The sequence below is a fragment of the Penicillium soppii genome, assembly GCF_028829465.1.
Source record: "Penicillium soppii strain IBT 18220 chromosome Unknown utg000006l, whole genome shotgun sequence".
NCBI classification, from domain to species: domain Eukaryota; kingdom Fungi; phylum Ascomycota; class Eurotiomycetes; order Eurotiales; family Aspergillaceae; genus Penicillium; species Penicillium soppii.
Window position 1 is genome coordinate 589,065 of NW_026643236.1, and position 17,202 is coordinate 606,266.

At 46.3% G+C, this 17,202-nt stretch overlaps 6 protein-coding genes across 6 annotated transcripts; 4 read left to right on the forward strand and 2 right to left on the reverse strand.

Annotated features, from left to right (window-relative positions):
* Positions 1-2,163: 2,163 nt before the first annotated feature.
* N7529_007595 (uncharacterized protein) lies at positions 2,164-3,150 on the reverse strand (the record flags this gene model as incomplete). Its single annotated transcript, XM_057243122.1, has 1 exon — positions 2,164-3,150. The coding sequence occupies one exon, from the start codon at positions 3,148-3,150 to the stop codon at positions 2,164-2,166; it is 987 nt and encodes a 328-aa protein (XP_057094660.1).
* Positions 3,151-4,437: 1,287 nt separating this feature from the next.
* N7529_007596 (endo-1,4-beta-xylanase) lies at positions 4,438-5,925 on the forward strand (the record flags this gene model as incomplete). Its single annotated transcript, XM_057243123.1, has 10 exons — positions 4,438-4,681; positions 4,738-4,778; positions 4,830-4,878; positions 4,934-5,055; positions 5,111-5,256; positions 5,311-5,399; positions 5,455-5,484; positions 5,554-5,642; positions 5,704-5,769; positions 5,836-5,925. 10 exons carry the CDS (start codon positions 4,438-4,440, stop codon positions 5,923-5,925), a joined length of 966 nt encoding a protein of 321 aa, XP_057094661.1.
* Positions 5,926-8,752: 2,827 nt separating this feature from the next.
* Positions 8,753-9,591, forward strand: N7529_007597 (glycoside hydrolase family 12 protein; the record flags this gene model as incomplete). The annotated part of the gene is made up of 3 exons (XM_057243124.1): positions 8,753-9,168; positions 9,226-9,446; positions 9,512-9,591. 3 exons carry the CDS (start codon positions 8,753-8,755, stop codon positions 9,589-9,591), a joined length of 717 nt encoding a protein of 238 aa, XP_057094662.1.
* A 2,822-nt stretch (positions 9,592-12,413) lies between these two features.
* On the forward strand, positions 12,414-14,182 carry N7529_007598 (SMP-30/gluconolactonase/LRE family protein; the record flags this gene model as incomplete). The annotated part of the gene is made up of 8 exons (XM_057243125.1): positions 12,414-12,659; positions 12,718-12,872; positions 12,941-13,166; positions 13,226-13,310; positions 13,370-13,579; positions 13,642-13,738; positions 13,806-13,885; positions 13,965-14,182. The coding sequence occupies 8 exons, from the start codon at positions 12,414-12,416 to the stop codon at positions 14,180-14,182; spliced, it is 1,317 nt and encodes a 438-aa protein (XP_057094663.1).
* Positions 14,183-14,329: 147 nt separating this feature from the next.
* Positions 14,330-15,122, reverse strand: N7529_007599 (cysteine hydrolase family protein; the record flags this gene model as incomplete). Its single annotated transcript, XM_057243126.1, has 4 exons — positions 14,330-14,456; positions 14,505-14,525; positions 14,585-14,704; positions 14,770-15,122. 4 exons carry the CDS (start codon positions 15,120-15,122, stop codon positions 14,330-14,332), a joined length of 621 nt encoding a protein of 206 aa, XP_057094664.1.
* A 486-nt stretch (positions 15,123-15,608) lies between these two features.
* N7529_007600 (uncharacterized protein) lies at positions 15,609-16,705 on the forward strand (the record flags this gene model as incomplete). The annotated part of the gene is made up of 2 exons (XM_057243127.1): positions 15,609-15,852; positions 15,909-16,705. The coding sequence occupies 2 exons, from the start codon at positions 15,609-15,611 to the stop codon at positions 16,703-16,705; spliced, it is 1,041 nt and encodes a 346-aa protein (XP_057094665.1).
* Positions 16,706-17,202: the final 497 nt, after the last annotated feature.

The window sequence follows — 17,202 nt, forward strand, 5'->3', positions numbered from 1 at the left end:
AAGCTCTAGACGGGTGGAAAAGGGGAGCGTGCGGTCTCCAGGTTTTCCAAAAGGAGGCCCTGAGGTTCTACATTGATCAATGAGATGATGACTCATCTAATTTGAGCGTGTGGGGTACCTGGGCGGGCAGATCCGAACCCTTTTCACTTTCACATTTCCAAAATCAAGAATTAAGTACAGTTGCTTGTTTGAAACACTTGTACATATCCAATCACAAGCACTTATTAGTATGCTCATGCAATCTTGAAATAATTACCCGCACAAATATATCTCTCACAACACAATGAATCATTATCAATGTCACCAACCGGCCAACCCCTGGAACATCAAAAGAACATTGCTCGAGGATGTGATAATGATATTTTATATCGACTTCCATTCCATTGATCTGCATGCTCCCTGTAATGGACATTGGTATCATAACTGTAAATGTGTGGCCAATTTTTGGTTGCCCGGGACCGTAAAACACTCCTCCTTTCCTGCTTCGTTCTATCCTGCGAGCTGGTGGATAGTAAACGGACTAGAATACCTGACTAGAATACCTGACTAAACATTTTCGTCATACCATTTATCCAAATGTCTTATACCTTATGTGGGAATTCTTACAGGGCTCCTTTCACTAACTTATAGCAGAGCTCAGTGGGTAAAGTCCCCCCCAGCTCTTCTACTGTAGGCCAGGGACAGCGTTGGCAACACTGCAGGCTTAGCCACATGCTAGCTTTGCATCTCGTTCAATCGTTTTGGATTCGATAACAATAATCTTCTCGTGAGTTTGGCTGGGTTCAGTCATGATTCATAAAAGGGTGACGACCAGTAAGATGTTCAAAAGGGGCAAATAACTTCGAATGTCGGCGATTGCTTCGTTGTATCTTGCATTTCGTAGAATTCGCGGTCGATTCGTCTAACAGACTGACCCTGTCAGAGAGGCCAACGTAAGTCGGATACAGGAGGGGTTGCGGGGCTTCGTCGAAGTCTCCGATTCCAACCCCTGACTTAGTACAACCACCCGATGTAAGCAAAGTCATGTGATATCAGATTTATTTTACCACAACCATTAAACATGCTATCTTTATAGTCCATTGATTTTATGGTGAAACATAAATTGAAAATCATGAGCTGACTGATGTATGGCCGATGGTATGTCAAACTCAATGATGCGCGGGGTCTCCAATACCCAGATCTATGTGGATTTTTCTCGGGCCGAAGCCTGCGAGTTGGAAGATGAAGGGATCCTTGGAAGAGGAAAAAGAAAGACAAACGGGATATGGAAAACAGAGAATCTGATCATGATGCTCGAATGGAAAGATGACTAAGAATACTACAAGCAACTCCCAACCACCGCATGTATCCCATATATATATTCCCATCATATTGTCTTTTAGCGAATTTCGATAGAATCAGTAAATTGTTCATCGATCCTCAATCATCGATCCCTATGAGGCTGAGGTATGCGTCTGCGGGTCATTCGCCGTTATGAATTCAGTTACACCCCAATGAAGCATGAATTTAGAGACCATGGCATTAGATGAGTATCTATATTCTATCCTAGTCCTTGCCACACACTAAACTTGACTCTTATACCTATCTATCGATGAATCAATATAGGACAAAAAAAAGAATCTTCCTCCCTCCCAGCCGGGGCTGGGATCGAACTCGGTACCTCGTTGAACCGGAAGAACGACCATATATAGAACAATAGTACATACAAACAAGCTTCTTATCCTTCAAACCCAAAAGAATCAGTCCATCGATGAGATTTTATCCTAAAGTGATTTCTGTACCCTCTACCTCAGCTTCAGTTCTGGGTTGATATAATAAAGGATAGATCATTGTTTAGCGGGTTAAGTGGTCAGGCGGTCGCTAGTATGCATTGTTTGTTTGTAAATATTTGGCCCTAATCGTGCCTTTCCATCGTTACACATGCATGCGTAGACGAGCATCGAATAGAAGAGTCTCTATTCACATTTAAATTCAATGCCACCAGAGAGTACTACCGGCACCGGTCCCGAATATGATATCCATCCGCCGCCACATTTCTCAGACACGAACCTTCCCGGGATCTGCCTTCTCTGAATACACTCGGACACACAAGATTGTTACCCCGAAAACCCCGAAAGTTCACCATTACGGCTCCATTGGCTTCGTTGCAACAACAATCTCGCTTCATCTCTTCAGGGTGAGCAAGCCCGGCTTGTATGGAAGAGCATTGTATTGGCCACCGGCATTCGGGTCTCGGCCCTGGTAGAGGAGCTGGAGGTTGCATGGGTCGATTGTCATTGTTTGGTCGGGGTTGGTGCGGACCAAGTCGCCGTGACTGATGTCGTTGGTCCAGGTTGCTCCACTGTTAGCCTTTCCGGCAAAGGGATTACTCTCGCTCGTTGCCTGGGGAGTCCACGAGCCTCCGAGACTGCTAGCAGTGAATGAACGGAAGTACCGCTGCCCTTGTGATCCTATTGCCTCAACGATCATAAGGTACTTGTTTTGCCCTTTGACGGTGTAGACTTGAACTGCCTCAAACAGGTTGTTCGTGGTGTCACTGAGCACCACCTCTGAGTTCGTCCCGAAATTTCCTGGGAAATTGTTGATAGGCATGCTAGAGCGGTAGATTTTGCCATTGTCTCCGGCGAAGAAAAGGTACATATGTGTCGAGTCGCCGATAAGGGTCTGGTCAATAGCACCAGTGCCTGAATTGGCGATCTTTCCAGAGAAAAGGGCTTGCTCCGATGACCATTGATTGGTGGTAGGATCACTTGATGTTCGATAAGTAAAGGTGCTCGAGCCCCATTGGTAGGCCAGGACCCAAATATTCTTTGGCTGAAAGTAGAACAAAGTGGGCGCAACAGCGTTGAAGCTCATTGCGTTTTGGCTCGCAGATGCCATTCCAGACCAATCGGAAAAGGGGCTGAAGCTCATAGAGCCGTAGTTCCCAGCTGCATTGGCAGTTGATGCATAGACGACATGTTTGTTGTTGAAGACCACGTTGGTAAAGTCCTTAAGTGCCACCCACCCAGACTTGGGGTTCACGAGAGGGCCAGTGGATGTCCAACTGTAAGTTGACGGGAGTGCGCAGTCAGCGACGACAGCTGGCGCTGATGCGAGCAAAAAGAAAACAGATGACACTAGGCCAACCTCCGCCTTGAAGAACATCATTTCGGTGAAGATTTCCGTCAGTGATGATGATTGAAAGAGGAATGGAGGTCTCCAAGTAGAAACACAAAACCTCTCGATGGGAGGTCGATCGTGTTTAAATCATCTAACTGTAGCTGAATGGTTTATTTGTTTAGCCGGGAAATATGAGATCGACTACCTTCATATGCAACTAAGCTCCACGCTGTTTCAAGTGGGAAAGAAAACGTGTTGGGTATTATTCTCTTTCTTTTTCCTTTTTCGCTCTCAAAAAACTTATTCTGGATAAAGTACATTAGCCAGAACCACTCGTCCGCCGGATTTATGCCTTTCTGGAAATAAGACCTGACCTAAACCCCGCACCGAGGTACAATTCCAAGATTTTCTTCAGGCTATTGTTTAAGTTTGTACAAGTCTAGTTGTTGATATGCCTCGTGAGACTGGGTTCACGCCGTAAATGGAGTATGAACATACATGCCGGTGCCGATGGCAACGCTCAATGGATATAATCACTGAGACATCATAATCCCAGGGCTGTTTCACTATAAGACACAATAATCTTCAAACATTTAAAGTTTGATGGCTTATTTGATTGTGTGGGTTGTTTATTGTGTCTTCGAAAAGAATGTCGTAATGACCCTCGGAGGTTCCTCGGCAGATTTGACAGGGGAAGCCGATAATGAGTTTGAGTATGTAAGTATTCGAAACTGGGACAAGCCTAACCTTAGCGAGGTCGAAGATGATTGGTTTCGATGACCGCTAAACCATGATCGATTCCCGTAGTCCCCACTCGGGAGGACCCTTTTTTCGTTTCCACTAACCGCCAAAGTATCCTCAATCCGCGTTGTCTCCACCCAGGAGGACCCTTTTTTTCGTTTTAACTAAACGTCTTGCTTTCCCCCTGGCCACAAGCCAAGAATTTATGGTCCTTCCATCATCAAACGTATAGGCTAGACTTTACAGTGGACCTACTGGGCCAAAGGGAGCTTGGATGGTCTGATCGTGCCTAGAGATCAGCGCCCAGGCTAAAGCTATACAACCATTTAGGCAAAAGGTGATTGAGTCGAATGCTAGGACATTGGATGGAATAGGCAACATCCGTTCCACATCAGTGAAAGAGACAGATGATACTCATCAGATCGGGGAAACAACTCCATTGAGCCATCTAATGCTCAACTATGACTGTCTCGCTCCATGACAAGCTAGCTTTTGCCCTATATAAATAGTCTCTTCAACCCTCCCAAACGGTCTCAGTCTTCTATCATTATCGTTTCCATTCCTTGAGTTCAAATCCCCAACGCGTTTCCCAAGATGGTTCAATTCAAGGCAGCCGCTCTGGCTCTTCTTTTCGCTGGTCAAGCCCTTTCCGGACCCGTTGAAGCCCGACAGGCCTCTGTGAGCATTGACGCCAAATTCAAGGCTCACGGCAAGAAATATCTCGGAAACATTGGTGACCAGTACACCTTGAATAAAAACGCAAAGACCCCCGCAATCATCAAGGCCGATTTCGGTCAACTGACTCCGGAGAACAGCATGAAGTGGGATGCTACTGAGCGTAAGTATCATAATTTATGGGGCAATTATAGTATAAGAACCTAAGTGAGAAATTAGCAAACCGTGGGCAGTTCTCTTTCACTGGGTCGGACTATCTGGTATGAACCTAGCCTTCTTGTTCCTTCTTGTGTTTCTAATAGATATTCTAGGTCAACTTTGCTCAGTCTAATGGAAAGCTGATCCGTGGTCATACTCTCGGTAAGTGCTGAGATCCCAGGATCCAGAAGGAGAGCAGCTAGCTAAACTCATCAAGTGTGGCACTCCCAGCTCCCATCTTGGGTATCTTCCATCACAGACAAGACAACTCTGATCAATGTCATGAAGAACCACATTACCACTGTGATGAACCGTTACAAGGGCAAGATCTACGCCTGGGTACGTGAAATCAAGAGTCTCAGTCCTTCAAAGGCACTTCGCTAACTTATTCAAGGACGTTGTGAACGAGATCTTCAACGAGGACGGCTCTCTACGTAACAGCGTCTTCTACAATGTGATTGGAGAAGACTTTGTACGGATCGCTTTCGAAACAGCCCGTGCTACGGACCCAAATGCGAAGCTCTACATCAATGATTACAAGTGAGTTATGTCCCTTGGCTCTAATCGTTTTGCATATGTTCTGATCTTGCAAAGTCTGGATTCCGCCTCCTACTCCAAGACGAACGGTATGATCAGTCACGTCAAGAAATGGATTGCTGCCGGTATTCCAATCGACGGAATTGGTAAGATACACCCACTATTGTAATTCACCGTATATGACCACTCACTCCTTTCTAGGCTCGCAGACTCATTTGGGCGCCGGCGCTGGTGCAGCGGTTGCTGGATAAGTACTCCATGTCTCCTCTCGACCTAACATTAGCTGACAACCTTATACAGCTCTGAACGCTCTTGCTACTGCAGGAACCAAGGAGGTTGCTATCACTGAGCTTGATATTGCTGGTGCCAACCCCACTGACTATGTCAATGTTTGTTCCATCATTCCAATGCGAGTCCAATTGAGCTCACAGCTAATAATCCTCTCCATAGGTTGTCAACGCCTGTTTGAACCAGCCAAAGTGTGTAGGAATCACTGTTTGGGGAGTCGCTGACCCGGTAAATGCCCAGTTCAATAAAAGGAAGGAAAAAATAGTATACTGATACCAGATTTTCTTTTTACAGGATTCGTGGCGCTCCAGCTCCAGCCCATTGCTCTTTGATGGGGGCTATAACCCCAAGGCTGCGTACAACGCTATCGCAAATGCCCTTTGATTGCGATGCTCTTGATCTCTACCTGACAATGCGAAGTCTGCTATTGAGTAGGCTACATTTCATTCTGAAGTGCCCAATTTATATAGGGAATCTGGGTCGTGAGATCCTCGGGACAGGAAAGACTAGGGCTTCAGGGAACCACTTGTTATTTCTATCGGAGAGATTGAGGTTTAAGAAGAACAATGCGACTTTGTTATAACTCTTGAAAAGTCTTCTCCTATTGATAATCATATCGAAATCATGTCGTAATATCATCAACGAAAAGGCACCACTGAACCAAAGCTTGAACTTCAGCCTAGCTCCAGATAAGTGAGAACACATGTTCTTGACTACTACCAGAATTTACAGGCAAGGGAACAGTCGCTTTGTAACTTGTAGCCCCACTTCTTTCGAAAGCGTACCTGAGATTTCAATACACCTAGCTCGGCTATGTTTTGACTTGGGAGCGGACGCGACAGGAGTGTAGGAAGTGGTATCAAGAGCCTTTTAGTTCGGATTAGAGATATCTATCTAGGATATGCATCTAATTAAAAGACCAGGCTGAACTAGACCGAATCGAAATCGTTGTGGGGCACCCTGCGCATGTTCTGGACCCTTGTTTTATAACAGCTCAATTTGACTACTACCTTTGTCGGACGAGCTTCCTGATTTGGCGAGTCTCACGGTAGTTAGAAAACTGACAACTCCCGAATGGGGCGCATAGTTCTCCACTTCTCGGCGTGACAGATGGAATATCCTTAGCTCCCGTCACCCGGCCTATCAACCTGAACCAAATAGTGGATTCCAGGCCATAATCCCGTGTTTGAAGAAGCTCCAATCGAAACAGGGTCTTTTCCCGGTGGGCTCGGTTTATGCAGTTGGCCAAGGCTGCAGCAAAACGTTTCCTGGATTCCGTACAGCTGTCGAACCTATCAACAAGGTGTTGTCTCACGGGATAATCGCCCGTAGCCGGTAGAATTCGAAGTGGTTCCACTCCTTTAGCAGGATGTAGTCACCGTCAGTTTATCATTCATCCTAAATGTGGCTTGCATTCTGCTAATCGAGGGCGGCAGACGGAGCTTTGGAAACATGCCCAAGCACCATAGTCAATCTGTTGTCCCCGATAGTTTTTTAAAAATTCTAGGAACGGATTTGGAATTACGAGGATTTTTCATGTACCAGAAGCTCCCACTCTCTCGGTTGTTAAACGGAAAGGATAAGGTTCCATTGCGCAGGGCATGCCTGGCATCATCTATGACGTGTGATAATTGTCTATATACGGTTTGCTTCATTAGCGCAGCTTTTCTTTAGCTCACCGGCTTTATCAAATCAAATGAGACGTAAATAGAGATTTTGAAAGCAATCACTATGTTTGGCTACTGCCTCCGAACATATGAAAATCTGATGTGGATAAAAACAGAATACATACATGCATTCCATGTTTCTCAAGTGGCTTAGATTTCATATCTTCCCCTTTAATCCCAGCTCAAGTTTCATGTTAGACACAGATTCTTTCTAAATCTAGTTTTTTGACTCCCTGGGCTGTGTCATCTCTAGGTAGACATCAGCACAGGCAGCCCGCCCCGGCCTGAGGTCCGACTACATGGAGCGTTCTGGTGGAGAACGGGCCAACCCAATACAACTTCCAGAAATGAGAAGCTAGTGGAAGATGAGCTCCCCATAATTCGGCGTTTGGTGTCGGCATTCTGAGTCTTTTAATATCTGCGATTTTCCAGTCTTGGCCGAAATATGTAGAAAAGCTCAATAGCATCCAATATCCTCTTTGATTGGCCCTCCCAAATACCCTTGCATAGGTCTAGTTAGTGCAGCTCCTAGATTTCTCGTTGGGTATTTGTGCACCTAGCCGAACAAGGATCTTCTCCCTTTTTGAAAGCTCTAAGCCTAACCTCAGATCTGTGGGCTTTAATCCACAAGCTCGACTTTTTCGTGCCTGTATCTTAGAAGGAAAGACAATGTGCAAGAATAGGTGTTACAGTATCCTGGTAGCAACGCTAGCAGAATTCTACGTACCGTAGCACTTCGAGCAACCACACGGAAAAAGAGCACTTTTTCTGGCCATACGCGTGATAAATTCGTGGAAAGGATATTGCCTGCTCATAAAACTGACAAGACATGACAGAGAATCCCACACGACTATTCGAAAATAAAGCTTTGTGCTAAGGGCAATTGGGATGATAGCTCACTACTAGCACCACGAGGCAGCGTTTAGGAAAGTGACCGCATCAGGCACTCCGAGAACACCACAGCCCTGCTCGAACAACTAGCTACTTCGTCATATACGAACAAAGTACTTTTGTTGGACAAATCTAGTGTAAACACTATGTTAGCACTTAGCGGGAAAGTGTCCACAGATTGAGCGCTGAGCATTATGAAGGACGCGCAGCCCACTAAGCAACGCCAGGGAGCAATGATCTTTACCGTAGCGAACACGGGAGTTTCTCCGGAAGAGGAAATTTCAGCGAATACTTGATGCCAGGCGTTATACCGCTTCAGGAGTATGGAATAGCTCCGGCTTCCTTTGGTTGGATATACTTACTTGATCGGGTAGCAATGGTTTCCAGTTTTTGTTCCGGTTATATTGATAGCATGAAACTCGTTATAGCCTATAGTATAGACTCATAGCCTGTATTCTAGTGCTCTCAACACAGAATATCTCGAGTTTATAGCGAATTCCGCTGTTTCATGCGGATAATTGATAGAAATGGAAAGGATGGGTCGAGTCCGCTGTGCCACTGTCACAACTATAAAGTCTCTGAAGATATCGCGTTAGGATGCGAAACTACATTCCAGTTCTTTCATACAAGAATTCATTTGCTTGCTATCCAAAATGAAAATCACTCCCTTTTTATTTGCGCTAGCTACGACTGCATTCGCTCAGCAACAGACGCTATGTGACCAGTATGGCTATTATGCCAGCGGCAGTTACAGTGTCAACAACAATCTTTGGGGGAAGGACTCTGGGACTGGCTCCCAGTGCTCTTACGTCAACTCCGTCTCGGGCTCAGGCATCTCGTGGTACACCACATGGACCTGGTCTGGGGGTGAAAACAACGTGAAGAGCTACCCCAACTCAGGTTTAGTCAACCTGAAGAAGCAGCACGTTAGTCAAATTAGTAGTATTCCTACTTCGGTGAACTGGAGCTACGACAACACCAATATCCGCGCCGATGTCTCGTATGACCTTTTCACAGCCGCAGATATCAACCACAATACCTATAGCGGTGATTATGAACTCATGATCTGGTATTTCCGCCTGCTTTGGCTTCTTATCGTCTATTGCTAACTATCTAAAACGCTCAGGCTGGCCAGATATGGCCAGGTACAACCCATAGGTTCCCAGATTGCGACGGCCTCCGTGGGCGGCAATACCTGGGAGCTGTGGTATGGTGCCAACGGTGCGCAGAAGACATACAGCTTTGTTTCTTCCAGCCCTATTACCTCCTGGAGCGGGGATATCAAGGGATTCTTTGACTACTTGACTCAGCACCAAGGCTATCCAGCCGGCAGCCAATATCTCATCAGTACGTGACTTCAGAGAGAAGTGTCCTGAAAAGTGCAATATACTAATAAGTTGCACTCCCTCCAGCCATGCAATTTGGAACAGAGCCATTCACCGGCGGGAAGTCTACATTTACGGTGTCAAACTGGTCTGCCAATGTGAACTAGATACAGCCCATCATATGTGGATCATCACGGGGACCTCAAATCTTGTTGGAAATGGTGACGGGAGCACAAGGAGAAATGAGAAAGAGAAGATTGAGGGCTAGTATTGGTACAATCCACCATATCTTGAATTTTTCTAGTGGCAGAATAGTCGAATATAACACTCCAATTTAGATCGATACGTCATTAGGTTGTGAGGCGTGCCAATCAACGTACTTAAGCTAAAATTTCAGTTTCTGTTGGTCTATTTGCTCGGCATTGTCGAGCTGAGTGTCTTTATTTGGATATTCTAAAAATGATAGCTGTAGAAGCAACTCAGTGAAATGAGAGCATTTTGATATGATGAGAAAGCTGGTTCGTGGTGAACTGGTGTCCTCATATAGCTGAGACTGAGACTTCGACTCAGCCGCCGTATTGATAAAAGAGAGAGGATCTTTATTGGACAAACCCTAACAAGCGGATGGCTTCGACCAACTTCTAAGCGCCTGATAGACATGACGCATTATCTTGGGGGCAAGGCACTCTCCAGCAAACGAAGGCAGCCCAGATATCGTCAAGGCACTACTCATCAAATAATAAATGGCCTTATGGGGCTTGTCTTTGTTAGATATGGTTCATATTGAGTCAAATAAATCAGTATATATACAGGTGCATATGAATTATCACACGTGGTTGTTTATGTAGAGTTATTTCGAGTTTTTATGTTATTATGTAAGGGCCAGGACCTAAGGCTGCTCTGCACACTCTACCCGTATAAGATCTTTCCTCAAAAGTGGAGTTACTTCTGTCAACAATGCGACATCAAAATGGACCACACGACTGAACACTTGAACAAAGCTATACGGATTGCTCGATAAGTCTAGCAGGAAGGCCGAACTGGCCAAAGCCGCCGGACACCCAACCATCCCGGTCACCTCAATATCCCGCAGTGGAGTTGACAGCATCCCAATTTGGTTTCCAGTTCTTTGAAGACGACGAGGTCAGGTCCGATCCTCTGTGACGGTGCTTTCGGACATAGGTAAGTGGCTGGAAACACTGTGAAGCGTTGGTGTTATTCCTGCCAGTGTCAATTCTCAGCCCCTCCTACGAGACCACCATTCGCTTCGTAATCATACATTCCTCATCTCAGCCAAGCACACAGTAAATGTTGCCCCACAATTTGCAGCTTGGTTGTCCAATCAAGCTACGAATTAACACAACATGGAGTTATGACCCTACAGCCTGGAACGGGGAGGAATTCATATTGGAGGGCCGTTCTGGTTACGCTCTCTGATATGGGAATCTGATACGGGAAGAAAAACAAAATCGCCCTAAATTTTGTGATCGTTAGGGCTACCTAGTCAAACGTCCAGACTATACTTCCGTTCTCTTTAAGTAGTGGCCTGGACCATCGCGCATATGGGGAAGCGCCCGGTGAGACCATTGCTGGAAGACAATACGAGACTGGCCCTTCACAAGACCTTGTCCATCGACAAGGGATGAAAAACTAGGCGGACTGCTCTGTTTATGGACTTACAGCGTTGACTACATTCTTCTGGTTCCTCGAGCTTTCGCATGGCTCTCTAGGGCTCAAGTAAGCAATTATATCTCAATTACGTTATAGAAGACAATTTTGATATACGGCAGTTGTCCCTGCGAGTGAACCGGTATGAAGACGTGTTCGGTATACTTATTGACATATACAAAAGAGTAGCCATGATGGATGGCGTCAATTCACTCCAGGAAAACTTCGAAAGACCCACAGTCTGGCTCATATGGGTTGCCGGCTTCTGAGTTGGACTCCAAGGATGAGACAGAAAATGAGCAAGAAGGATGGAATCTTGTAGCATGAATTTTCCATACTGCAACGATATAGGGTCATTATTCTTACTCTTGGCAGTACCCATCATATTTATCGTGCTTCCGTTTTCTATCACTCCAGCGCAGTTAGGATCTAAATGCTACTTGCTTTAATGATACATGTTCTTTTTTGGTGGAATGGGTTAAAATAATTTTCACAGCGTGAAAGCTCTCAAGCCCATAATGTTTCATCCGTTCCACGTTCTTGATGATGTTACGATAGAGGTGCGAGAGCTCTGTTGAATCAGCCGGTATGTATGCAGCGGTGGAGAACCCACGGGCGCGTCGGTGCGAAACGGATGGCAGGTCATCATGTTTTATAACGAATGATGCCTCGTACTTGGCAGGTACAGTTCAAGCAAAGGAGATGGCCTGGTGGGGGCAGAGGGGTGGCTCGTTTGATGGGTTCGGTGCAACGAGGTCATGTTTGTGTGGGGTGAACATTCTTCCGGGCGGGCTGGTAAGGTTAGATCGCGAGTAACGAACTCCGCGCCAAGGTCACCAATTCTTGAGGCAGTTGTGGATATGTTTGTTTCAGGACCTGACAAAGCAATTGATCTTCTACCGGGTTGCTTTCCACCGCAGCTAACTCGCCAGCTATTCTACAATTTCTACTCTTCACAAGGAATCATTGCCAATCAATGCTACTGTTAGCTTGGTCTAAACAACGAAATTCTAAACTTCGCCGTACAATTCCCGTGTCATCCCTTGCTTCCCGTCGATCTGCGGGGAGCTGCGGGGCCGATTATCGGAGCATCTCCGGGTGAAGCTCCTGATTGAGTGTAAGGTCAAGGCACCGGACTATATCCCACCCAACATACTTCAGCCCGAGGGAGAGAGCGTGGGGTACGCAACCTTGATTGGCGGACTAGACCATTTCTATGCAGAATATTTCACGACATGGGGGTTTACTCCACCTCCCCCGCCCCCAGACTCTCCTACGAAACTTAATTCGCAATCACCGACAAAGAATTGAGGGAGCATAAATGGCTGATCTCCCCTCGTACCGGTCAGAATCCCCATATTTGCCATTTGCAACACTTGCGACAAACGAAGAAACGCGCTGCAATATGTCCAGATCTACCTTGTTATTAACGCTTTTTGTTATTTCCCAATCGTTTGTGTCACCTGTCATCTCGACCAATGTCCCAGACCAAGCACAAATCATTGACCAAAGGGTATTCAATGTTTTGAACAACACTCGGCCGCCCGCCGAGTTCAATGCAACAAATGTAGGGATTGTCGTTCTTCAAAGGAAAGCCCATGTTAAAACAGTTCGTTAAATAATAGGTCTTTGTACCCCCTGGCTCAACAGGGGACAGTCTCACCGAGCGGCCTTTCCATGTATATGACGAAGAATTTTTGAAAATCATCGGAAAGGGTCCAACATTGACTCGAATTGCACACTCCTCGAAGGACCCTCTATTTCATGAGGCTGTCGTGTGGTATGTGCGGCCCAGATGCCATCAATATGAAGCGATTCTCGTCTCTAATGTTGTACTTGCTGGCACAGGTCGAGAGAAACCGATGAGGTGTTCTTCGTTCAAAACGCAGGTGCCAAGAACGCAAGCACGGGTTTGAAGAAGTCGGCAATCATTGAAAAGATTTCTCTGGCACAAGCCGCTGCTGTATCCGACAAGACAGACGCTGTGGGTCTCGTCAATGTCACTACTGTTCCATCGTTACCTATGGTTGTCAATCCGAATGGTGAAATCAACCCCAAAACAAGAAATCGCTCAGTCCTCAAGCAGAGAAGCTGACTGCGGGATTTGCAGGAGCTACAAACTATCGCGGACAGCTCATATTCACGAGTGAAGGCCAAGGAGACGACAAGCCCCCTGGCCTGTCTGTCGTTAACCCCAAAAAGCCATACAACTCAACCGGTTCGTGGTTCTCTCACAAAAGAGACATCAGGAGCTAATCAAACGGCCAAATTTAATAGTCATTCTCAACAACTACTTTGGCCGCCAATTCAACTCTCTCAACGATGTAGCGATCCATCCGAAGAACAAAGAGATTTACTTCACCGACACAATCTATGGCTGGGTCCAAGATTTCCGTCCGGCCCCTGGCCTCCAAGACCAAATCTACCGATTCAACCCCGACACTGGTGCAGTGACAGTTGTAGCAGATGATTTCGATCATCCGAACGGTACGAACGTTTTCAGCTTTTTTTTCATCCGATCCTCCCACCTGAGACTGAACTCGTCATAGGCCTTACTTTCTCTCCTGATGGCGATTACGCATACATTACCGATACTGGAATCTCGAACGGCTTCTTTGGCATGAACTTCACCCGCCCGGCTTCTGTGTACGTGCTTCTATATTACCTCTCCTGTATTGTCAGCAAATCTAACTCTGAGATACAACAATTATAGCTACAGATATGACGTGAAGGAAGATGGCACGTTCGAAAATCGCAAGCTGTTTGCTTTTGTCAACTCCGGTGCACCAGACGGTAAAGCCGCGCTCTCCATATGCATTACGAACAAAGTGATTGTAATCCTGCGATAGCTGACGCTTACATCTCTTAACAGGTATTCATTGCGACTCCTGGGGTAATGTCTATGCCGGCTGTGGTGATGGTGTTCAGGTTTGGAACCCATCTGGTAAGCTCCTCGGCAAGATCTATGTTGGAGCCACTTCGGCGAATTTCAATTTCGCTGGAAAGGGCAGAATGGTCATTTGCGCGGAGACAGATCTATACTATGCAACCCTGGCAGCGGGAGGCAACTATGTCGATAGTGAGATGTGAGCAGGTTATATATCTTACGGCGGATAATATAATTTACTACTTCTCAACGATGCATGGTTTTTCCCTTCGTCTTTTTTTTGGATTTTCTCGGTCAAACTACCTCAACACTAGCTCCCACTCCTAAGTTACTACCATGCCATTGTGGTTTCACAGATGCTTTGCGTCAAGGCTGTCCACCCACTCCTTCGATGTCTGGACCTGTGAAAACAGTGGCCAAATCAATTCCGTCGCAGCATCAGTAAGCTCTTTAGACCATCCAGCAGTAGCATTGCCTCTATTGAAATCATTAGCGTGAGTTTTAAATGCGAACAAAGATTCTTACAGCATCGTAACTTGATAACCACTATAAGAATTGTTACGTTAGTCATCTATCAGAAATCCTGCTTACCAATCACAACTTACAGCTCGTACGCGTGGCGTGCGGTGGCCTCCAGACAGGTATTGGCAGTTAACCCTGCAAAGACGAGGTTTTTGACCTCACGTTGACGCAACTGGAAGTCCAAATCGGTGTTCGAGAAGGAACTATAAAGCTGAGTCAGTCACATAAACGGCGAAATGTTGTTTGATATATATGGATTGGGTCTTACTCGCTGCACCAATGACGGCTCACAAGCACATCGCCGTTCGTGAAGTCCGGCTCAAGACCCTCGTAAATTTGAGCACCAAAGCTGCCCTCTTCGAAGAGGCGTACTTTTTGCTGTCGTACATGGCTGGTAGTCATATGGCGCCATCCATGATAGTGGTTTGGGGTCCATTGTTGATGCAGACCATAGAAAATAGGAATATGGTGGAGGCGAGCCGCCGCAACAACCTCCTTGATATGCTGGATTGTTTGTTTCTCCTCCAGGTCTGTTAGAGCGGATGTCAATTTTCCTTCGGGATGGAGAAAATCGTTGTACGGGTCAATCAAAACGATAGCAGTGGGGGAAGGGCAAGACATGTTTGGTCACAACGGTCTTCTTCAAGGTTCTTGTATGCAGAGATGATCGGGTCTGAAGATGAGCTGAAATAGAGCATATTCGAACGGTGCAGACACATCTATTTATATTTCGTCATGTTGAGCTCACCCTCGCAGCAATGCTGTCTACGGGTGCTCTAGGGTTGGCGGGGTTGATGACCAATCTAAGAACAATAGCCAATATCGCGAGTCATCGGCATTGATGAAAAATCAATAATTGAACCTGCAGATAGCTCGGACACTACTTTAAATTTGTCATCCAATGGTTTACAAATCTAAAATGCGATTGGCTATCTAGGTGGGTGGGGTTGGGTAGGTTAGTAAGAGGTTTCGAGACAGAGATTGGACATGCACTTCCCTACGAAATCTTCTGGCGCCTAGTTCCTCTTGCCCGCATCCTCATGCCAGCTAGAATCTGCAGATTTGGATGTGTTTGTATTTCCAATATTCCATGCATCAATAGCCGTGATGCGCATCAAGAATGTAAGGAAAACACGGCCGAAAAGCCCAACTCGAGGTGCACAATATAAACGACAGCGACGCCAGTCCCCGCAGGTCGATTCAAATGATCCGGAGAATCCCCAGGAGCCCATCTCTGTTCCTGTATCAGATACGCCCGGCGCTATGCAGCCTGAAACATGGTCCATGATATTGGCTCGGGTTGCTGATCAACCTTTTACCTTTCAAGTCCAGAGATTCAAGGACTGGAGACGTGAGCCTGTCAATGCACATTTGAAATGTATATTTGGAGACCTAATATTCAAATAGGAGCTGGGTCAACACATGATGATCAGTGCTGCATTTGTCACAAACTAGACAACCTTGAGCTGTGCAATACCTGCAGACTGGCATTTCACCCCCACTGCCTGCCGAACGGGTGGGCACGCGATTCCGGCAATCACCTGTTTTGTGCGATATGTGTCGCCCGAGGCTGGGATCATTCACCTCCGGTACTAACACCACCTACGTCTCCTCGGCCATCGCAAGCAGAGCTTCCCGCCCCAGTTTCAACTACCAATGCCGATTCAAATGCTCTGACACCGGCCCCAGCACTGCGGAACGATGAGCTGGAAGTTGCCCAGGCACACTACAATACAACTCCCGGCGCGAAACTCGCGGTGATTGCTGGCCAGGTCCCAACAAATGCGCGCAGTGACTATACTGCAAGCAGCTGCATGCCTGCAGATTCCGGCACCGCCGAACCAAGACGCCGCCAGCGCAAATCGCGGTATAGCACATTGTCTGGTGAGGTAGATTTGTCCCTCGCGACCATCTACCGTGAGCTGGAATCGGTTGCTTCCCTGCGGTCTCAGATTGAATATTTGCGCGACGCAAATGCTCAACAGACTCAAACCATCCGAATTCATGAACAGAATCAGCAGGCTATGCGCAAAGAGCTGGAAACCCTGCGAGCGAATGCGACGAACTCCGCAAGTGCTACTAGGGAATTAAACGAGCTTCGAGAAAAGAATGCCTCCCTGGAGGCCGAATTGCAAATTTCGAGGGAGCAAACTGCTGCAGCGAAGGAGTTAAAGCAACGACTTGCCCAACTCCTCAACAACTAGCTTTTGCCTTTCAGTCTGATTTTTGGTTGGAAATATCATTCATGAAACCTTTACCTGATAATACAATCTTTATCGATCTCTGTCCCAGTTTGACGTGAATCCTGCAGGTAAAATCAAGGATTGCGTATGGAACCTGTGTTCATTACAATTTTCTACGCACCAAATGAGTGATAGACTATCAGAGACAACCTAGTTGATCAATAGGATGAACCAAACGTAGGACTAAGCGATAGGAGACCGAGGAAGGCCCGACCTCTTGCTCTAATGGAAGGCCGTGGAGATGAACAAGCCTAGGTTCATTCCAAATTTATCACATATATGTACCTAGATAGTTACTTGATAAATGTATATATGTGGAATGAATGGTCAAAGACCTATACTGATAGTACAATGTCCTATTTTTGACTCATTTAGATCAAGCACTACTCTGACGTTTCCGTACCATAGGTTTCACTCACTATGTCGAGGACTAGGTAAGAGTCTTCCTAGCCGGCCAA